The sequence below is a fragment of the Nymphaea colorata genome, chromosome 8 (assembly GCF_008831285.2).
Source record: "Nymphaea colorata isolate Beijing-Zhang1983 chromosome 8, ASM883128v2, whole genome shotgun sequence".
Lineage (NCBI taxonomy): Eukaryota > Viridiplantae > Streptophyta > Magnoliopsida > Nymphaeales > Nymphaeaceae > Nymphaea > Nymphaea colorata.
In genome coordinates, this window is record NC_045145.1 from 21,473,189 (window position 1) to 21,493,794 (window position 20,606).

The 20,606-nt window shown below is 39.7% G+C and overlaps 2 protein-coding genes across 2 annotated transcripts; both read left to right on the top strand.

The window, feature by feature from the left end:
* The first annotated feature begins 1,561 nt into the window (after window positions 1-1,561).
* On the top strand, window positions 1,562-10,568 carry LOC116259614 (uncharacterized). The gene is made up of 6 exons (XM_050079367.1): window positions 1,562-2,133; window positions 3,611-4,174; window positions 4,496-5,275; window positions 6,380-6,790; window positions 8,842-9,417; window positions 9,753-10,568. The coding sequence occupies exons 1-6, from the start codon at window positions 1,786-1,788 to the stop codon at window positions 10,542-10,544; spliced, it is 3,471 nt and encodes a 1,156-aa protein (XP_049935324.1). The 5' UTR covers window positions 1,562-1,785; the 3' UTR covers window positions 10,545-10,568.
* Window positions 10,569-11,877: 1,309 nt separating this feature from the next.
* LOC116259653 (senescence-associated carboxylesterase 101-like) lies at window positions 11,878-18,902 on the top strand. The gene is made up of 4 exons (XM_031637514.2): window positions 11,878-12,236; window positions 14,281-14,679; window positions 15,528-16,058; window positions 17,645-18,902. The coding sequence occupies exons 2-4, from the start codon at window positions 14,341-14,343 to the stop codon at window positions 18,668-18,670; spliced, it is 1,896 nt and encodes a 631-aa protein (XP_031493374.1). The 5' UTR covers window positions 11,878-12,236; window positions 14,281-14,340; the 3' UTR covers window positions 18,671-18,902.
* The last annotated feature ends 1,704 nt before the right edge of the window (window positions 18,903-20,606 follow it).

Here is a 20,606-nt window from a genome sequence, read left to right on the forward strand (position 1 = left end):
TTTATTAACATTCAGATATTAGAATTTGAGTTTGGATTCATATTAAAAGGCTGTATATATTTGAAATACTAGTTTAAGTTCACAATCACAATCTAATTCAAATTTGGCTTACAGTTTTTTATATCCAAATCCAGCTTTTAGATACACAACCGAATGTGAGGTGCACTATGATATGTTAAGAATTGACTTTCAAAGTGCTTGTGCGAGTATTGAATACGAGATATTTATTCCAAATTGAATGTGGATGCAAATCCAATTATGATAAAAGAGATCTATTTAATACTAGATTCGATTCAAATCCGATTGGACTCCATTTCTTAAATCTAAACTTAAATGAAGTCCCTTGCCAAGAGTTTTTGCATTGTCCGGATAGACATTGGCGGTTAGTACTTAGCAATGGGGCGGAGGGAATGGGGGAGGGGGCTTTACATATAAATTTTGAAAATTTTAGTTTAATCGATATAAAAATTTTAAAAAATTATATTCGACCCCTATTAAAACTATATTTCAGCCCCTGCAAAAAGTCCAAATTGCATTGGATCAGATTTAGATTTGAGAAATGACATCTAATCAAATTTGGATTCAGATATTATACATAAATATTTGATCATTTTCAGGTCAGATTTACTTTTAAATAACAATCCTATATCCATTGCCCTTTTATTTTGAAAGTCGGTTGAATTTGATTTATAGAGTTGGGTGTGAGTTAAAAAATCGAATTCGGATTGTGAAATTGGATTTTGGATTTAGATATAAGTTTTCTTCTTTTGTATTCAAACCCTAATTCAAATATGTGAGCATTCGAAAACCAGATATAACATAAGATTACATCCAACTCGAATCTGATCCACTTACATTCCTAACAGGGAGTAAGAATTGTACATAATAATTATATCTATATAACTTAAGGTACACTTGTTTTCCCTTGGATCTGATCTGAGGAGATAAAAATTCCCACTCTCTAGAGAAAGCCTTAGATTTTGTATTAATACCACAAGTTGTTATGCATTATTTTAAAATTTATAAAAAATTACATTAAGGGAAACTTAATTGCATTTATGAAGGTCGGGACAATTTCATATTATTTTTTAGGGAATAAATAATAGTTTGGGAATTAGATTTTCAAAAAGAATCTTACGAACTCTTTTGTTAATCATACAAAAGCTTGTCTATCTAATAATGCGAAAAAGCATGGGGCAATTTCAATTTCAAGTGTGTTTTTTTTATTGCTATGGATGTATTTTCTTTTCCATGTATCCCTTGGGGTAGGAATGATCAACGATTCCGACAAGACTTGAACTCGTTTGCTTAAGCTCAATTGGAGTTCGAGCTTAACTGATAACTTGAATTTAGTCAAGTTCGAATTGGGCTCGTTTAGCACTAATACTTATTTTTTGTAAATTCAAAAACTTAGAGTTGCCTAAATAAAAATGTAAAAATTTAACATATAAAATATATATTGAGGAACACAAGTTTAAACGAGCTCGAGGTCACCTTACAAAACTTGAATCGAGCTTGAGCTCACCTCATATAACATGTTATATGAATACAGATTGAGCTCACCTGATAAAACGCGACTCGACCTGGCTAGCTGGACCCGCTCTTTTGTACATCCCTACGAGGCTTTTTCCGCGCAGCAGTGTTGGTTCTCTCTCTCTCAGAAGCTTCTCTCTCTCCCACGCCGAAACTTCGCAGGCCAATAATTGAGTTCGAATGAACAACCCATTTCCATGAGGACAGTCTCTCTGTCTCTGTCTATCTCTCTGAATTTCGAGGTAGCTATCCATGGAAGGTTGCAAGTTCAGTGGGGGCTCAGCGAAGGCTAACCTGATTCTCTCCACAGGCATCCTTCAAAGGGCGTGGACCTCCGTCTCCGAGCTCCAACAATCGGGCAATCACCATCTCCCCTTCGTCGTCAACGATCGTTTCCACAACATCACAATCGTAGCTTTTCATGACTTGCAGAACCAGACGCAAGACCTCCACCTCCTCCCACCCTTTCTTGCTCCCCTGCAGCAAACCCATCCCGACTTCGGCTTCCTCATCACCAAGGACAATCCCTCCATCTCCCTCCACGCCTCCCCTCTCTCCACCTTCCTCCGCCTCCTCCGCACCACCGACCTCAAAGCCCAGGTATGTACGCCTTTACTGCTTTAGTTTCTTTCTTATCAACGATTATGTAGCTGCCCACCTTCTGCGCTCTGTTCTGCATATGTTGAACTGAAGATTTTCTGCAGATCTTTTGTGAATCCCAACCTTTCCCTCTCTGATGCGTTTAAATCCAAGCTTGAATGGCAAAACTCGGGTGGTGCCCAGAATTAATCGCACCTTTCCCCGTTCTCCGGCACCGGAAATTCATTAAGTTTCCCCCCGCGGAGGGAGGATAGGAATTGGGGAACATTTGTCGCGCGCCATGCTTTCCTGTAAGGCGTTTGTTGAAATCCCCATTTGGGAAAAGGATTTCATTCCTTTCATGAGAAAGCTACCCATTTCGTGTAGCAGGGAGAAGGGGAAAATGGGCACCTGAAACAGAGTAATCCTTTAGGCAGAAAGTTACCCTTCGACGTTGGTTCAACGAAGAAAGGAGCCTCTTTCCGTTGAATTGCATCGTTTGGTTTGAAAGCAAAGAGTCGAAGTCTTCGTTTGGGTAATGAAGAGGTATTCATTTGAAAAATCTTTACATGTTCCTTTTCTTTACCCTTTCGGGATGCATTGAGGATTTCTCCAAAGAGTGGGTGATGGGTGCCCCTTACTCGGTTTGACTAAACTCGAAGAGGCACCAGACCAGCCTGAGTGGGCTCGGTGAGTTATCGGGCTGGCCCGATAATGGGTTTGATAATATTTTTTAATATATAATTTATTATTTTACATATAAAAAAAAGGACTAAGCAGAGCTTTGGATGGTAGCACAAATTCAGGTTTTGGGGGCAAAACTTGATTTTGTCTCTAAAACAAGTTTTAGAGGTGTTTGGATGATTTGAAAACTGTGTTTGATTAAAATTTAAGAGGCATTGAATGACACCCTCACCTAATCCAGTCTTTCTGGAAATCTGGTTTTATGAAAACCAAGTTTCTTAATGGGTTTTAAAAACTTTGTTTTTGTTTTTGTCTAAAACCTAGTTTTTGAATAACCAAAGGGAGGGCTGGTTTTATGCTTTCTTTTGCAAAACCTGGTTTTGTCAAAACTGGGTTTCTTCAAGCCCAGTTTTGATGGCACCAACCACTTTAAAAACATAATTTTTGTGATGTCATTCAAACACCTTCTAGTTTTTAGAAAACCTGATTTTTAACATAGGGGAGGTCCTCTGGGATGCTCTCAAAGAAGAACAGATTTTTCAATTAACTTCTTAACATACAGTATTCCACTCAAAGTGGGTTGAGAATGCCATCAAGTGTGTTTCATATTCTATGTTGATCAATGGTAAGGAAGGAAAACGTTTTGGTAGCAATAGGCAAAAGGAAAAAGAATGCCCATTACAATTTTCAAATATTTGAATCTGGCTCTTACTAAAACTTTGAAAACTATTAGCCAGCCATATGAAAATGAGTGAAAGATTTAGTTCCCCTCAGTCACTACTTACTCTTGGTGTTCTGTTGTTTTTGAAACAAGCTTCAAAGATCAACAGAAAAGAACAAGCCTCAGCTCATACTTGTGGGTCGGTCGATAGGAGGCTCGGTTGCTGCTCTATGCACACTGTGGCTTCTAAAGAACCAGTCGTCCCCTTCGCTTCCTCTCTGCATCACCTTTGGATCTCCGCTCGTCGGAGACGAAGGTCTCCGGAAAGCCATCGACGCTGTTGAGCAATGGAAGGCCCAATTCTGGCATGTTGCAGGGCACGACGACGTAATTCCGCGACTTTTTGCTTGTCGGCCGACGGGTCAGAATTCATGCAGCCAGTGCAAACCCTTCGGCACCTACTTTCTCATTTCCGACTCCGGCTGTACCTGTGTTGATGATCCGGACTCGGTCCTTGAGTTGCTCGACCTCACTTCTCCAAGCTTGGACAAACTGCCAATGCAACTGCGGCCAAAGAACTACGGCGTTTTGCTAAAACAACTCGAGAAGAAGCCACTCTGCAGGAGCAGAAATATTCAAGCTGCCCGTTTCCAAGAAAGCCTTACTGTAGATTTGGCTCTACAGCTGGACTCAGTTGGCATTGGGTCCAACCATCTGGTAAGAAAAGCATCCTTCTTCTTTGTTGATTCACCATTCAATCAAAATGATTTGATGGCTAGCTAGGCGAGAGTTCTGATTAGCCCCAAGCGTTGCTTGAATACATGGCGGCTTGAGCATTCAACTGGCTTTTCTAAATTGGACTAGCAAGCTTATTGAAGGATTACAGTGTTTTTCTACATAAATCAAACCAGTTTAAATTCATGAACTGATCACTTGAGATCTTGCATACTAGCATTCACGCACTTTCCTTCTCATACCCTTCTTCAGAAATCTGATGAGTACGATTACTACATGCATTTTGTGATGCCATTAATTTAGAAACACAAAGAGCTGCTTCAATCAATGGAGGGAAGAGAGAAAGAAGTGCACCTCAAACGGAAAAGCGCCCCTAATCCTTCCAAGAGACTCAACGAAGTGAAGAAGCAAATGGCCCGTCTGGAGTGGTACAAGAAAGAGTGTGAGTCGAAGAACACGACCTACTACGACTGTTACAAGAGCAGGAGAACGGCGAAAGACATAGACGTCATTAAATTCAAGAACATACTCAACAACTACTGGAAGGAGAAAGTGGAGGAAGCCGAGAACAAGCCGCAGCTTCCGCACGCTCGGATGAGCGTCAGGTGGCTCTTCGGTGGAGTGACCTACAAGCGTATGGTCGAGCCCCTCGACATCGCCGATCACTACCGGAGAACCGGCCGCGGAGACTACATGGCAAAAAGACCTCGCCATTATGAGTTACTGGATAAATGGCACGAGGAAGATGACAAGAAACACAAGGCGGCGAAGAAGACGAAGAAGGAGAAGGGCACAAGCCTCACGGATGACTCGTGCTTTTGGTCTCACGTTGAGGACGCTGCACGAAGGCTGAATGAGCTGAAGAAGGAAGGGAGAATCGCAGGAGGCAAGAGCAAGGAGGACCTGTGCAACGAACTGCGGGAGTTTGAAGGCTATGTGATGAAGTTGGTGAACAACTACGAGTTGTCCCCCGAGGTTTTCCTGGAGAACAGTTCGTTCATGGAGTGGTGGAATGAGTATGAGAAAGAGCTGGAGCCTGGTTACAGTTCACAATTTGTTGCTTTCATGAAGGATAGACGCTATGTCCATTACAAATGAGAGGTTCCGACCTGTTCATCTCCCCTTGTAAATTGTGGTTCCTTGCACTTTGGAATAGCCTTTGCCCATAGAAAAAGTAATAAAGTGCATTATTTGCGCCTCATAATTTTTAGTTCCATAATAAAGATTTCAATAAAAAGTTTGGAAAATGATATTTTGGGGCGTATCAAAATTTTGAAACCATAATTGGCCCCTCTTATAAAAAATTTTTAGCTCTAGCCCTAATGATTATTAAGTAGGTCGTCTAGAACAATATGGTAAATGTCACACTGAAGCATATTTACTTTCTTTTCGTATCCCTTCCCTCTGATGCACGAAAGGAATTATTGTTAATGACTTCTCAACATTAATCTTAAATCCGGCCTTCACCTGAAGTTCACGTAGAACCTTTTATTTTTCTTAAGGCTTAAGGGTTGACAGATGCCTTGCTGAAAAGTAAGTAGAGGAATTTATACTCTTGTTCATCCCAAAGTGCTTTGGAACAATTATTTTCCCATCCTCTGCCTCCACATTAAACATATATGACAAAAAGCCCAAAGCGCACTTATTATAACAAAGGCAAGTTGTTAGTTCATTAGTTTGCATTTTCCTAACTATATCATAATTATCTCTCTATGAATATTTACAAAAATGATGCGGCCTTTGTATTGGTATTAAAAGGTTCATGTGTTTGTTCATGTGCTTCCTTAGAGTGTAAAATAAAATTTCTCAACAATTTAGCAATTTAATTTTCAAAACCAATCCGATGAACTGTTTCTATGAATCATAGAAGAGCTTACCTACGTTTTGAGCAATATGAAAGGCATACATGTGGTGTTTGTTATTATCGTCACCTTCCTTCTCACGAAAAGAATCTCCCAACCCAATAAACCCAATAGTATGGGGAGTGGTTATGTAAGGATTATTCGTGCAAACAGAAAAGAACAAAAACAAGTTTAAAGATTACAAACACAATTTTTTTAAATAATTTTTCAGAATATCCCATCTTCCTACCTTTTTTTTTTTCCCCATATTACTTATACAAAACAGTGCAGGCAACTTCTGTGAACAATGCAAAAACCTTTTAGTGCACAGAGGTGGCGTACATAACCAGCTTCTCACAATAACACCTTTAGTTTCTCTTTGGCTCTTTCAATTTCTAGGAAGTCATCCATGGAAGGCTGCAAGTTCAGTGGAGGCAGAGCTAAGGCCAACCTGATTCTCTCCGCAGGCATCCTCCAGAGAGCGTGGACCTCCATCTCCGAGCTCCAACGTCGACGGAGCACTACTGACGCGTGCCCCTTCGTCGTGGACGACACTTCCCCCAACTCCACAACCTTAGTCTTCCTGCGGCATCATGTATCTGCCTTCATTCAGCGCGACGAGCGCCGTCGTCTACCCCTGCAAACCCATCCCCACTTCGACTTCCTCACTACCAACGGCAACCCTTCCGTCTCCTTCAATGGAACCTTTCTCTCCGTCTACCTCAGCTTCCTTCAATCCACCGATTTCGGAGACCAGGCATGTCCAATCTCTACCTGTTTCATTTCTCTCAAGAAATTTTCTTTTGTGAATTACAATGTCGAGAAAGAAGGCATAAAACTTTTACATTTCGGAGACCAGGCATGTCCAATCTGTACCTGTTTCATTTCTCTCAAGAAATTTTCTTTTGTGAATTACAATGTCGAGAAAGAAGGCATAAAACTTTTACTTGGTTATCATCACATGACAACAACTACTTAGTGGAATTTTGTCTTCGTTTTTAGAATATTGGAGTTGGGGCGAAACCAAGATTTTTTTGATGGGCCGGCCAAACAGTCCATCAAACTTATTCGGATAGGGCCAAACTAAATCCGAGTAGGGTCAAACTAAATCGGAATATAAAAGACACATTACCCAACCAAAGTTTTCCAATTTTTATAATGTAATATTTTTTTTGCAAATAGTTGGGGCGGGCCACCGCCTAGGTTGAGTTTGAGGAAACATAGTTTTGTAAAACTAATGTTGAGTTTGATATTAGAATGTAACATTCAAGGCTACATAAAAAAGTGTGTTTTCTAGATGATCTTCAATTTAGTTGAACAAACTGGAAATCTTACTACCATATATTTTAAATTCAAGGCTACATTAAAAAAGTGTGTTTTCGGGATCCTCAATTTAGTTTGACAAACTGGAGATTTACTACCATAGAATTTAAATCCATGCTACATGTTAAAAGCCATATATTTAAAGTAAGATGGGAAAATTTTAAATCCATGCTATATGTTAAAAGCCGGTAAAATGGAAAGAGACCTGACCTTATAAGATCTTATGATTTCAAATCACCTCAGACCTGAAATTCATAGCTAAACAAACACAACCGAAGTGAAAAGCTTGACTTCCCTCATATTATTCATAAAAAGAAAAGCTTTGTAACAAATAAACCAAGTTTCCAAAACCCATTAAGAAACTAAGTTTGTATAAATTGACATTCTTACAAAACTAGGTTAGATATGAATGTTATCCAAAACCGTTCTTACAGTGGGGTTAGGTAATAGCCTTAATAATAATTGGCCTCTCAACACATATACCATATGATAGCAGTCAGCTAAAAACCCAAATTGTATAAAAAAAAAAAAAATTAAGGGCATTCGGGTCTGGAGAAAGCGGTTGCTCTGTTATTACCATCTTTTATCTTGCCTGGTTAGGAAGAGGATGATATCTGATTGTAAAACAATAAGTTGACATGATAAGGACTTGATTTATGGTACCAACTAAGATGGTCATGAACATCAATCTATTAATTTCTAGTTAATGTTTATTAACAAATGTACGGTTACCTTTATTTAGCTTGTTTTTGAAGTTAAATGCATAAATTAAAAAATATACTATAGTTTATACAAAGTGGGTGGCGCATGTACCAGAAATTAACTTAGAAACGTTTTGTGACATTAAAAAGTAGTTGACATTGAATTGCCTATATAAATATCGAAGGTTGATTATAAGTTTTACTATATTTTAATGTGAAAGAGAAGGATGTTAAAGTATGAATAGAATACCAAATTAATTTTATAATTAAGTCGTTAGGCCCAAGCTTAGGGGATGAACCGGCAGGAGCCATGCCTCACTTCACCACCAATTTGATCCAACTGTTTTATCTATCTGCCCTAAAAACTCAAATAATTTAATAAAAAAGTATGTTACAATATGTCATATATCTACCCAAAAAATTGCAATAATGTTCTATTAATGTATCCCAACTGTTTTTTTTGACAAATACATAATTATTGTTATAATGACAAGGTTTTCTGGAATTAATGGGAGCATGTCAAGGTTGATGTGTAGCGGGTTATGTACATCATATTGTTTTCGTGCACTAGGTTATGGTAAATGAAAAAAAAATCCTAGTTAATAAAAAAAATTGTATGAAAAAAGAAAATTTTAAAAATGAATATTTTTTAAATAATTTATAAAATATCCCAACTCCTTTTTCTTTTCTTTTCTTTTTCTTTTTTTTTTTTTTTTTTGCGCACTCACTCTCAGGTTTCTGAACCGTTACTGACGCTTCTCTCTCGCTTTCTGACATCACAAAGCTTCAAAACCTGGAACTTACTCAAAAACGAAGAAGAAATAACAAACAGCTGATAATTGTTGGTGAGGAGGAAGGAGGCGCGATTGCTGCTCTTTGCACGTTGTGGCTTCTAATGAACTGGTCGTCCCCCTCGCTACCTCTTTGCATCACCTTTGATGCTCCGTTCATCGGAGGCGACGAACTCCAGAAAGCCGTCGGCACTGTTGAGCAATGGACGGCCCAATTCTGGCATGTCACCAGGCGACGCTACGACTGGCATTTTTACTCCGATTCCGGCCGGTACGAACCCTTCGGCACCTACTTTCTCATTTCCGACTCCGGCTGTGTCTGTGTTGATGACCCGGATTCTGCCCGTGAGTTGCTCCAAGTTAAATCTCCAAGTTCGGATGGGCACTTCCTTGACAACGACCATGGCCGTCGATATTCCGGTTTAAAAGAGTACGGTATGTTGCGGAAGAAGCTTGAGAAGACGCCTTTACCCAAAAGCAGAAATATTGAAGCGACTGGTTTCCAGGAATGCCTCATGGTAGATTTGGCTCTGCAACTAGACTCGGCTGGAATTGGGTTCAACCATGAGGTAATTAGAAATCCCTCTCTCCTTGTTGATTCACCATTCAACCAAAATGATCTGATGGCGTAGGAGATGCCAATTTATTCAAAAACTAACATTACCAAGTCGTCGAACAGCAAGACGGGAGAAATCACGTTCCAGATGAGATATATTTATGCATGAATTTGTTGGTACACAAAGTTTTTCTAAATAAAGTCAAAAAATCTGTATAATATTCATGAGCTCACTTAGATCATGCAGACTAGCATCACGCACTTTCTCTTTCTCATGCCTTTCCTCAGCAATCAGCAACAATCTGATGCATGCAATTACTGCACGCATTTTGTGATGCCATTAATCAGAAACACCAAAAGCTGCTTCAATCAATGGGGGAAAGAGAGGAAGTAGCGCACCTCAGCCGGAAAAGCGCCCCAAACGCTTCCAAGAGGCTCAATCAAGTGAAGAAGCAAATGGCCCGTCTTGAGTGGTACAAGAAAGAGTGTGAGTCGAAGAACATGACCTACTACGACTGTTACAAGAGCAGGAGCACAGAGAAAGACATGGACGTCATTAAATTCAAGAACATACTCAACAACTACTGGAGGGAGAAAGTGGAGGAAGCCGAGGACAAGCCACAGCTGCCGGACGCTCGGATGCGCGTCAAGTGGCTCTTCGCTGGAGTGACCTACAAACGCATGGTCGAGCCGCTCGACATCGCCGATCACTACCGGAGAACCGGCCGCGGAGACTACACGGCAAGAAGACCTCGCCATTATGAGTTACTGGAGAAATGGTACGAGGAAGATGATAAGAAAAACAAGAAGGAGAAGAAGAAGGAGGGGAAGGGCACGAGCCTCACGGATGACTCGTGCTTTTGGGCTCATGTTGAGGAGGCTGCACTGAGGCTGAATGAGCTGAAGAAGGAAGGGAGAATCGCAGGGGGCAAGAGCAAGGAGGACCTGTGGAACGAATTGAGGGAGTTTGAAGGCTATGTGATGAAGTCGGTGGACAACTACGAATTGTCCCCCGAGGTTTTCCTGGACAACAGTTCGTTCATGGAGTGGTGGAAGGAGTATGAGAAAGAGCTCCACCCTGGTTACAGTTCACAGTTTGTTGCTTTCATGAAGGACAGACGCTATGTCCATTACAAATGAGAGGTTCCATCCAACATGTTCATTTCCTTGTAAAATTTAGTTCCTTTCATTTTGGAAGAAGCCGTATCTATGGAAAAAGTAACAATTGCGCCTCAAAATTTTTCGTTACATCAGTGGATCATGTTACAGGTGGGACGTTGATCAGATATAATGGTGGTCTCGATCTTTGTCTTGTCTTTGCTCTCTCTTACATAACCACCACTACATCTGATCAACATTCCTAGCTCCTGATTCATGATCAACTGTGGAATTATTCTCATTTCTTACAAAAATGGCTACGTAATTTCACGTATTAGTTGGAAGTGTCTCTCCAACGCTTCCTTTCCTCCCGCTTCCCCTGCATCACTTACCCTTCTGTTTTCCATTACGATCACCTCCTACTTGGTTTTAGTACATCTCAATTTTACTGTGGCAGAATCCAGCCTACGATTTCATTATTAATTTAGGGATTGACTTTTCTCACGCTAACTAACGTTGTTTGGTGCCCATTGATGGAGGACTGTGTTTGATTTGCCATTGTTGTATGGTGGAGAAGGAATCCCCCCGTGCAATGTTCTCTTTCCACCATCCCATTTGTAAATCCCTGAGGCTGGCTTGCAGGAATTTGTTTTCCGATCTAAACAATCAATTGCTTGTAATTTAGTTTCCATGCCATAAGCAATAGCCTTCTTACGAGCCATCTCTTTCTGCGATCCTTCTTATTATATTGACTTTCATGGGAAAGTTTTGATCTGTATAAGCATTCTTACCGCCTATGTATAGGAGGCAAATGTTCGCTTCATTCAAGCAATTCAATGATGGGTAGAAGGAGTTCTGCTTCTTTGAACAGTGCCGGTTTGAGAGAGAGAGAAGGCGAAGACGAAGCCTTTGAAAAGAGAGGCCGATCGATTTCCGGAAAATGAGAAGGGAAATGGGACGGAAGCTTCGTTAACAGGAGCTTGGACGCATATTTACTTTCTTATAGCCCTTCCTTCTGACACACGGGAAGAATCATTAATGATTTCCTACAGGTGGAACCTTTTAATCTTTATTAGCGGGCGTTTGATATATCCAGAATTCTAAACTTTTACAATCCAAATGCTTTATTTTTTAAAATTAGAATTATTAAACAAACGCCGTATTTTGTTTCTAAAATTAAGAAAATGAAACTTAGAATCTTGGTTCCATTTCAGTTTAAAGACGAAGAATATATATATATATGTGAAGTAATTTTAATCATTGGGCCAATATATTTTTGTGTGAGATTATCATTATTGAAACCAAAAGAATCCCAAGTCCCAGCCCAGAGCGGGGAACCTCTCTTTTTCTTTCTCTCTTCCTCTCTATCTCACAGAAGCTTCAGCGCCCAATAATTGACGTTGGATCGACACTCCACAAGACCTTTCCAAGGAAGCAATCTCTCTCTGAATTTCTAGGTAGTTGTCCATGAAAGGTTGCAAGTTCAGTGAGGCAGAGCCAAGGACCAACTGATTCTCTCCACATGCATCCTCCAAAGGGCGTGGATTTCACGAGCCATCATCCTTCATGGTGGACGACTTTTCTACAGGTCTTCCTGGCGTTGAACTAAGCTTATACAAACCCCATTCCCACTTCGACTTCCTCACTACCAACGACAACACCTCCATCTCCTTCCGCGATCCCATTCTCACCGCCTTCTTCAGACTCCTTGAAGCCACCGACCTCGAAGCCTAGGTATGTTCAACCTCTGCCTGCTTGATTCATCTGTGTAATTACCTTCCGCAAATCTTTTGCCAATTATTCCAATGTTTCCATCCCTTATGTGTTTTAAGAGCAAAAACTCGAATGATTCCCGGAAATCGCACCTTTGCCGGTTCTCCGGCGCCGAAAGTTCCTCAACTTCCGTCTGCAAGCCACCCATTTCGCGTAACTGGAAAAAAAAAAGGTGGGGAAGGAAAAACAACACCTGCAACAGAGTCCCCTTGAGCTGTTTCTGGGAAAAAACAAAAAATCAAAAAAAATGGTGACCGCCCCATCGGTGGTGTCAGTGCTTCAGATCTCTGCTAAAGAACAAACCTGATCAATTGCTGGAATGTAACATATGGCTCCGGTTTGGGCTTATTCCATATGCTTGGAAGGATTGTTAGAGACAAGGAAGTTTGCCTTCAGATGATGTCTTTGCTTTCGTTAATTAAAGGTGAAAAGTAGCAACGTTTGGACTGAGGTCTGCTGATGGATCTCAGTTCATATCCTCTTTGCAGAAGCTTCATTCGAGGCTTTGGTTTTCTGAAAGGATTTTAGATATCGGATTATTGATGGGCATATCATGGAGAATGACATTCATAGGGTTTTCATTAGCTCCGATCAGCGAATGTCACCGGCAAGTTTCAGCCATTGTGAGCCGCGACTGGTCATTTTCTTGAAATGACCTTTTTGTGATGTTGCACGCTCATTTGTCTTTGTTATGTTTGTTAACTGTTCATCACGAATGACGAATTTGGTGATTATGCATGTGAGATTATGAAGAACATAAACTAAGTTAGTTGTTTTTTTACTGAAATAATATTTTTAAATAAAAATGAATGGCTCTTCTAACAACAAAATTTTGATAGCAGAAAGATTTTTTTTTTTTTACAAAATACTTAAACCAAAGCATGGTTTACTTTAAATTCATGTTTAAGAACATATTAAAAGGTTCACATTTTGGTTAAAGTTATCAATCATGACTATTTATCATTGTTTTTCTCTTAATTATTCATCTATTTTAAATGGATGGTCTCGATACTAAAAGTCATCATTGACTCTATATATATATATATATATATATATATATATATATATATATATATATATATATATATATATATATATATATATATATATATATATATATCTTCATGATTTGAATGTATTTAGACAAAAACGTTAGGAACATTTTCATATTTATGACAAATTCTTGTGAAGTCAATACATGACTATGACAAAGCCAAAACTTCTGGCTCATTGTTAGTAACAAAATAGTGGAAAGAAGAAAACTGAAAGGGATTGACATTGCCTTGGCATGTGGAAATAACAGCCTGGTCATTCGGGCAATTTATTAACTTAATATAAAATTTTCGTTTAAGACTTTTAAGGAGGTGCTTTACCGACTAAGTCACTGCTACTCTTTTATTTTACTGTTGTACCCGAATTGCATCAAGTCGGGTATGCACCAGACATGGGTGTCATTCCGACTCACACACACATGCGTGTCACTTCGACTCACACTCGAGTTTAATTAGAATGTCATATTACTAAATTACTTTTATAATATATATTGTTATGATATAATATTAAATTATAATAATAATATATATATGTTTATAATAAATTAAAAATAATAATAAAATAACCTCATCCCGCTGTCCCCATATAAATTTTTTGGGACGTGGACACGGTATGCTTGAATAAGCCATTGTTTAGTTGCATTATTTCCCACCAAATTCGATACTCTCTACTTGGATCCCAGTAAACATTTGCGGTTAATGTTTGCTTCATTCAAGCAATTCAATGACAATACCCTCTCTTGGAACGGAAGCCTTTTTGTTGTCGTTGACGCTTTGATTGACTTCAGGCTTCGTACCATCGCTTTACTTGCTTGGTAACGTGAAAATGAGAAAGGGAACGGGACGGAAGGTCCTCGGGGTCCACGTTCTTTCTCCGATGACCCCATTTTATCATATTAAAAGACTTTTATTTTTCTGTTAACTTTTTGACTATTCGTGCTCGGGCCTTACAGAATACAGGGACAGACAGCACAGTACCAATACTCTCCCTGTTTCTGCTGGATCTCTAAGCGATGGAGGGAGGTCGCAAATTCCGTGGAGGGATAGAGAAGGCCAACCTCATACTCTCGACAGGCCTCCTCCAGAGGTCCTGGCTTTCCATCTTAGAGCTCCAACGCTCTCCCCACCTCCGCTTCTTCGTCCAGAATCTGCCCAAGTGCACCATCGTAGCCTTCAGCGCAGATCACAGCCAACCAGCTCCGGAAGCTCTCCAGCCAACCCTTCAACCCCTGAACGAAAAGCATCCCACCTTGGGCTTTCTCGCCACCAAGAGGATCCCCTCCGTCTCTATCCACAGCGCCCCGCTCTCTGCTTTCCTCCACCTCCTGGACACCACTGATCTCAAAGAGAAGGTACCACATCTCTCTCCCTCTCTCTGTATCTCTCTCTCGACCTTCATCGCTTCATTTGGCTTGCTTTTACGTAATGCCGTTCTCTCTTCCGCCCCTCCTGGATCTTAATTTCGTGGCATTAGCAAGTCTTTTCACTCTCTTGTTCCCCTTCCTAGAAAAGCAGGAATCAACGTTTTCTCTTCGATTTGGGAGAAACTTTGGGGTGATAGCTTTAGGTTCGCACTAACAGAGAGATCTACTTTCTAAACAAACAGTGAACTTCAGCAGAAGTTCTCAAATTCCTTTGACATTGAAAAGCTTTGTTCTGGAATCAACGGAAGGTCGGAAGGTAGATTTTGATTTTCCTATCTGCCTGTATTTTTTTTACAGATCAATATGCTTGAGATGGGGGAAAGAAAATTCTTTGTGTCTGGGGAAAGTTGGTGGATGGAAGTTTCTCACCTGAGAAACTTGCCCAACACTCATCCTGAGAAAACGAATCTCTTTGGTTGCTATGCCTGAGACAAAATTGGTTAAGTTGTTCGGGAAGGAAGAACACGGAGGAGAATTAAACAACCCAAGTAGCAAATACAACTAAAACTCAACCATCAAGTTTTGCTGTCTCTCATCTGACATTTCAGATCCTCCACCAAACGTTCTTTTTTCTTTTTTTTTATGTTTAGCTTAACAAACCATTCTGAATAAACTACTTTTGTTCTTACACGAAATTTATTTTTCCTTCGATTCTCTGAAGTTCAAGAACTTTGTTTGAGAATATTTGCTCATGAATTAGAACAACAAATGGAAGTTCTGTTTATTTCTAATCACTAGAGCGACTAATCGATGCCGGGTTTCTTTCTGCGGCGCAGCTGAAGAACCTAACGTCCAAGGGCCAGCCGCGGCTCATACTCGTCGGTGAGTCGCTAGGAGGATCGGTTGCCGCCCTCTGCACACTGTGGCTTCTAAAGAGCACTCCCCCCCTGCCTCCCATATGCATCACCTTCGGATCTCCCCTCCTTGGAGACGCTCCACTCCAGAAGGCCGTCAGCAATATCGAACCATGGAAGACCCAATTCTGGCATGTCGTCGGCCATGGCGACCCCATCCCCCGTCTCTTCCTTCCCAACTCCTTCCGACCCTTCGGCACCTATTTTCTCGTCTCTGGATCGAGCTGCGCCTGTTTCGACGATCCCGACTCCGTCGTCCAGCTCTTGGAATTCGGACGCCCGAATATCTCATCTGCAGAGACCAACTTCAAGGGCTATGGCTTCGTGTTGAAGCAACTCCAGGAGAAGAGCAAGTACAGAAGCAACGTGCCGTCGACTGATAATTTTCAGGACAGCCTTAAAGCGGATTTGAGCCTGCAACTAGCAGCGGCTGGAATCGGGACGAACGCTCAGGTCCTCACTCATACCTTCTCTCTCCTCCCTCTCTATGTATACTAGCTGGACATTAAACGCCCTGCCCTCATCTGAATCAGTTGTTTTACAAATTCGTTTATGTCTCATTCATTTAAAACAAATCATAATGTTTAGAATAATCTTAGTTGCGAAGGTAGAAAATGCAGACGATGTATTATTTATATGCATAAACTTGTATGTAAATAATTAACCTTGGATTCTTTTATTAAAATATTAAATAAATCGCAGCAACCTACTTATATGTATGGTCATTTGTAACTTTTAAGAATATAGTTGCATGGAACAATCTTAAGTAAGCATTTTTTGGATTACCTTATTTGCTATAGTTAACCAGAGCCCCATGGTAATGGCATAGTGGCGGACCTAAGATTGTTTTTAAGGCAGGCCAAGTATATAATTTTTGAAATTTGTAGCAGGGACAAATGAAAATTTTTATAGAATAGCTTTTAAAATGTATAATATTGAATCATTTTAAAAATTGTTAAAACTTATGATATTGAAGAACTCTAAATATCTAAAATTCATCATAAAAATCATTAACATTGTAAAGCCCATACCATGGTTCCCCGTTATAAACAATGATTCCATAAAAATAATTTGATAAATCTGACATATGTGTGCAATTATATTATCGTTCTTTGTGTTCAATAATTTATGTTAGTGACAATGGTAACCTCGTATAATTTTTTTTTTCCTTACCAATATCTAAAATGGCGTTTCAACTCCAATGAAGTTGCGATCCATTTTCAAAACATTTCCATGTTCGATTTCTCTTCGCCAGATTCTATGACTCGTATTGTACAAGGGAATGTTCAGTTTGTCATTCGGTTGAAGCGCCGCTGCACGTCTGCAGCTGGGTGACTATGCTGCTTTATCTTTCTTCTCTCTTTTATTTTTTTGTGCATTGTATTGTATATTTCTTCTTCCTGCTTTTGTTTTTGCGGTTTGTTTTTTGCGGATTGCTTTTGTACCTAAGGGACCTCTTGTCTCCAAATTTTGTTATATATTTTCATTTTATTGGTTCTCTCTCTCTCTTTCTCTCTTTCTCTCTCTCTCTCTCTCTCTCTATATATATATATATATATATATATATATATATATATATATATATATATATAGAGAGAGAGAGAGAGAGAGAGAGAGAGAGAGAGAGAGAGAGAGAAATCAAAATCTTTGGGATAATGTCCATGGTCGGATGACTTCATTCTGTATTTTTCAACGCTAACATTTAGTAACGACAGTTGATTGACCATGGATTTTAGCCACGGAATGTAATATTTTTAGTATGAGATGGTTTTTAGCATACCGATCGCAGAATTAGAAAAAAAAAAGCACATGGTACATCTGCACACACTCTCGTTAGTCACGCCACGGTGCAGAATGAATCCTTTCTGATGTGCTTTTTGATGAATAAATTCTATCATAGTCCACGAATAAATGAACTCGCTATCGTAAAGTTTTTCATTATTTACGTTGTTTAAACATGTAGATATGAGGATCGTCTCCCCGTGAATAGTTGCTTATAAATGCCGTGTGTCACTCTACCGTATCCTCTAATACAATAGGGCATGCTGCTTTGTAAACTGGAAAAGAACGAGAATGCAATGGACGAGAGCAGAAAGCGCCAAGGCAATCCCTCCAAGAAACTGAACGAGGTGAAGAAGTGGATGGCCAAATTGGAATGGTATAAGAAATACGGTGAGTCTATGGGCAAGGTCTACTATGATTGCTACAAGAAGAGAACTGATGAGAGAGACTTTGATATCGTCACCCTCAAGAATTCAATCAACGCTTACTGGAAAAAGAAGGTGGAGGAAGCGGAGAGCAAGCCGCAGGCGCCGGACGCTCGGATGCGCACCCGCTGGCTCTTCAGCGGAGTGACTTACATGCGCATGGTCGAGCCTCTCGATATCGCGGATTACTTCCGCAAGAAGGACTACCCGTCTGTAAGAGCTGAGAAGAAGGACTACCCGTCTGACAGAGCTGAGCATTACAAGTTGCTAGACAGATGGAACAAGGAAGAGGCGCAAATAGGCACGAAGAAGAAGGATAAGGCTCCAAGCCTAACTGAGGACTCCTGCTTCTGGGCTCGTGTGGAGGAGGCGACACTGAAGCTGGACGAACTACTAACAACGGCAGATGTTAATCGGGAATTTGAACTCAAGAAGGGGCTCATAGAGTTTGAAGCCTATATCATGAAGTTGGTGAACAACTATGAGCTCTCCCCTGAGGTTTTCTTAAGGGAAAGTTCATTCCTGGATTGGTGGCGAAAGTACGAAAGGAAGCTTGCGGCTGGTGGTTATTATTCGCCACGCATTCCTCTGGAATTGCCACAAGGGTCCCAAGAACAAGGCGCAGTCATAAGGTGGTGGAGCGAGTACGAAGAGGAGGCCGAGCCTGCTGGTGAACACTGTTCATCAAAGATTCATGTTCGTTTCTGGAATGGCCTTGGGCTCTCATCTGAGGGTTTCCTGGAGACGAAGAGTGAGTTCATGGCGCGTTGGAGGAAGGAAGAACAGGGGCTGAATCCTGCCGATACTTCACCATTTGCTTGTTTCATGAAGGGCAAGTACTATGAAAGCTACAAATGAAACTCGTTGATCTTGACAAGTTCACAGTGACATATCTGGAATATGGATTCCTGCGCCTCTTAGTTCCTTGCTCAGTAATATTTCAAACATTGAATATTGTTGTAATTAGGCAATTATGTGTGCTTTCTTTGAAGTTTGAACTCATCATAACTATGCTTTGCTGCGATGCCTGAATCAAGTGTGAATTATCAGAACTCTTATAGATTAATATTATTGTTTATGTTGTGGAGAATAGTTAGATTGGTTGGCCAACGGGTCTTACCCAAAATGTTGTATTTTGGTAAACGAGAGGTACTTAATCGTTGTGTTATTGTGTGCTTGCTGGGATCGTAAACCCGATCTCATGACATGATTAACTACTCTACACGCTCTAATCCTCCTGGTTCATTAGAAGTGAAGTCATGCTCACTAAATAATACATGCAATGCTTATTAAAAATAAAACGTTTGAAATCTTTTCAAAGTTGGTGCTGATCACCTTACACATGTTGCACAATATTTTGCACGTTCCATAAATATTATACATTGACGTGTAAACATATACAAATTTATTAGATATGGAAATTGATCAGATTCTTTAATTAGATCATGAGTTGAATTCCAATCCTTTGAAAATCCACGGATCCAGATAAACCAAACCAATAATTAGTGAGTTTGTATGTTTTGCAAAATGGACAAGCCATTCTTACATTACTCAATCTTATCACACTGAACTTTACTAGATTTTGTTGATAATGCAAAACTCTAACACAATATTTCCGATTCAGAGAAATTAACATCTGTCACTAAATATTTAAAGGTCGTGGCTAAATGCACCATAAACCATAAACCGTTGTTAAAAACACCATGCACCGTCGCTATGTCATGAACCATTGCCTCATCATATTTTTGGCCTCGAACTTTCCTCGGGCAACGGCACTTCGTGAACTTGATCTTTCAGCTTCTTAATTTGTTTATTCGATTTTTTATATTTATCATGGAATTTACTATATGTAAAAAGATATGACGCAATTGGATCTAGGACAGAGGACACATAAATAGTTGGTTATAAATTAAAAATTATTTTTAAGATAATTTTTTGTGAAATATATCGGTTGTATTAGCTAACACAATTTTAGCACGGGAACCAAAATTAGAAATTTCAGCCACTTTCAGGTTAGTGGCCAGAGGATTTTATTTGGCGAAAAAACTTTGAATGTATATATATGTGGGTATGCGCTTGTGTATGTTATAACCTGCACTTGTTCCCCTTTCTTTTATCTGGTCTCTTCCCAATTCTTTATCTGGTTTTTGCAGGATTAACAATAGATATTATCTTCTTACCAGTCCAAACGTGGGATGGTCTTAGTCATTTCTTGATATATACTCCTCCACCTTATTCAATGACCACGGATCTGAGGAAAAGGAAGTTCCAGTAACCTTCTCTAAAATGGTGGATATGATATAATAATTGGAGTTCGACCTCCATTATCGTCCTCACTATCTCCCAATCTGTCTCTTTTCAATTGCTTGTAATAGGATCAAAGGTTATATGCTATTCTCAAAAGAAAAAAAGATTAAAGACAACTGAACATAGGACCAAGGACATTCTCGTGCAGAACATAATGTAAAGCAGAGCTTTAAAAAAGAAAAAAAAACAAACAAACCGACAAAGATTCTGATTCCATGTTAAAATTAGAAATTTTAGGTTCTCATACATTCACGCGGACCTTGATTTCCTTTAGATATAACTTGATACAAAGATATCAACATAATATCATGGGACTGGATATCAGTTATACGCAGAAACATGTTGCAACATATTTTTCACAAGCCAAAGACTAACTAGAAATTAATGGTGCATATTATTATTGGTCGTATGCCTATGGATTCTTCATGGGTAACTGTCCATTCTGAGATTTTGAGAACAGGAAATTAATCTGATTGTCAATAAGTTG

Excerpts from the sequence above, each read along its gene's own strand:
- LOC116259614 (XM_050079367.1), top strand. The coding sequence starts at position 1,786 with ATGGAAGGTTGCAAGTTCAGTGGGGGCTCAGCGAAGGCTAACCTGATT. Across the intron at positions 4,175-4,495 it reads GCATTGGGTCCAACCATCTG|AAACACAAAGAGCTGCTTCA; the intron begins GTAAGAAAAGCA and ends CCATTAATTTAG. Across the intron at positions 6,791-8,841 it reads CCACCGATTTCGGAGACCAG|CTTCAAAACCTGGAACTTAC; the intron begins GCATGTCCAATC and ends GACATCACAAAG.
- LOC116259653 (XM_031637514.2), top strand. The coding sequence starts at position 14,341 with ATGGAGGGAGGTCGCAAATTCCGTGGAGGGATAGAGAAGGCCAACCTC. Across the intron at positions 14,680-15,527 it reads CCACTGATCTCAAAGAGAAG|CTGAAGAACCTAACGTCCAA; the intron begins GTACCACATCTC and ends TCTGCGGCGCAG. Across the intron at positions 16,059-17,644 it reads GAATCGGGACGAACGCTCAG|GGCATGCTGCTTTGTAAACT; the intron begins GTCCTCACTCAT and ends CTAATACAATAG.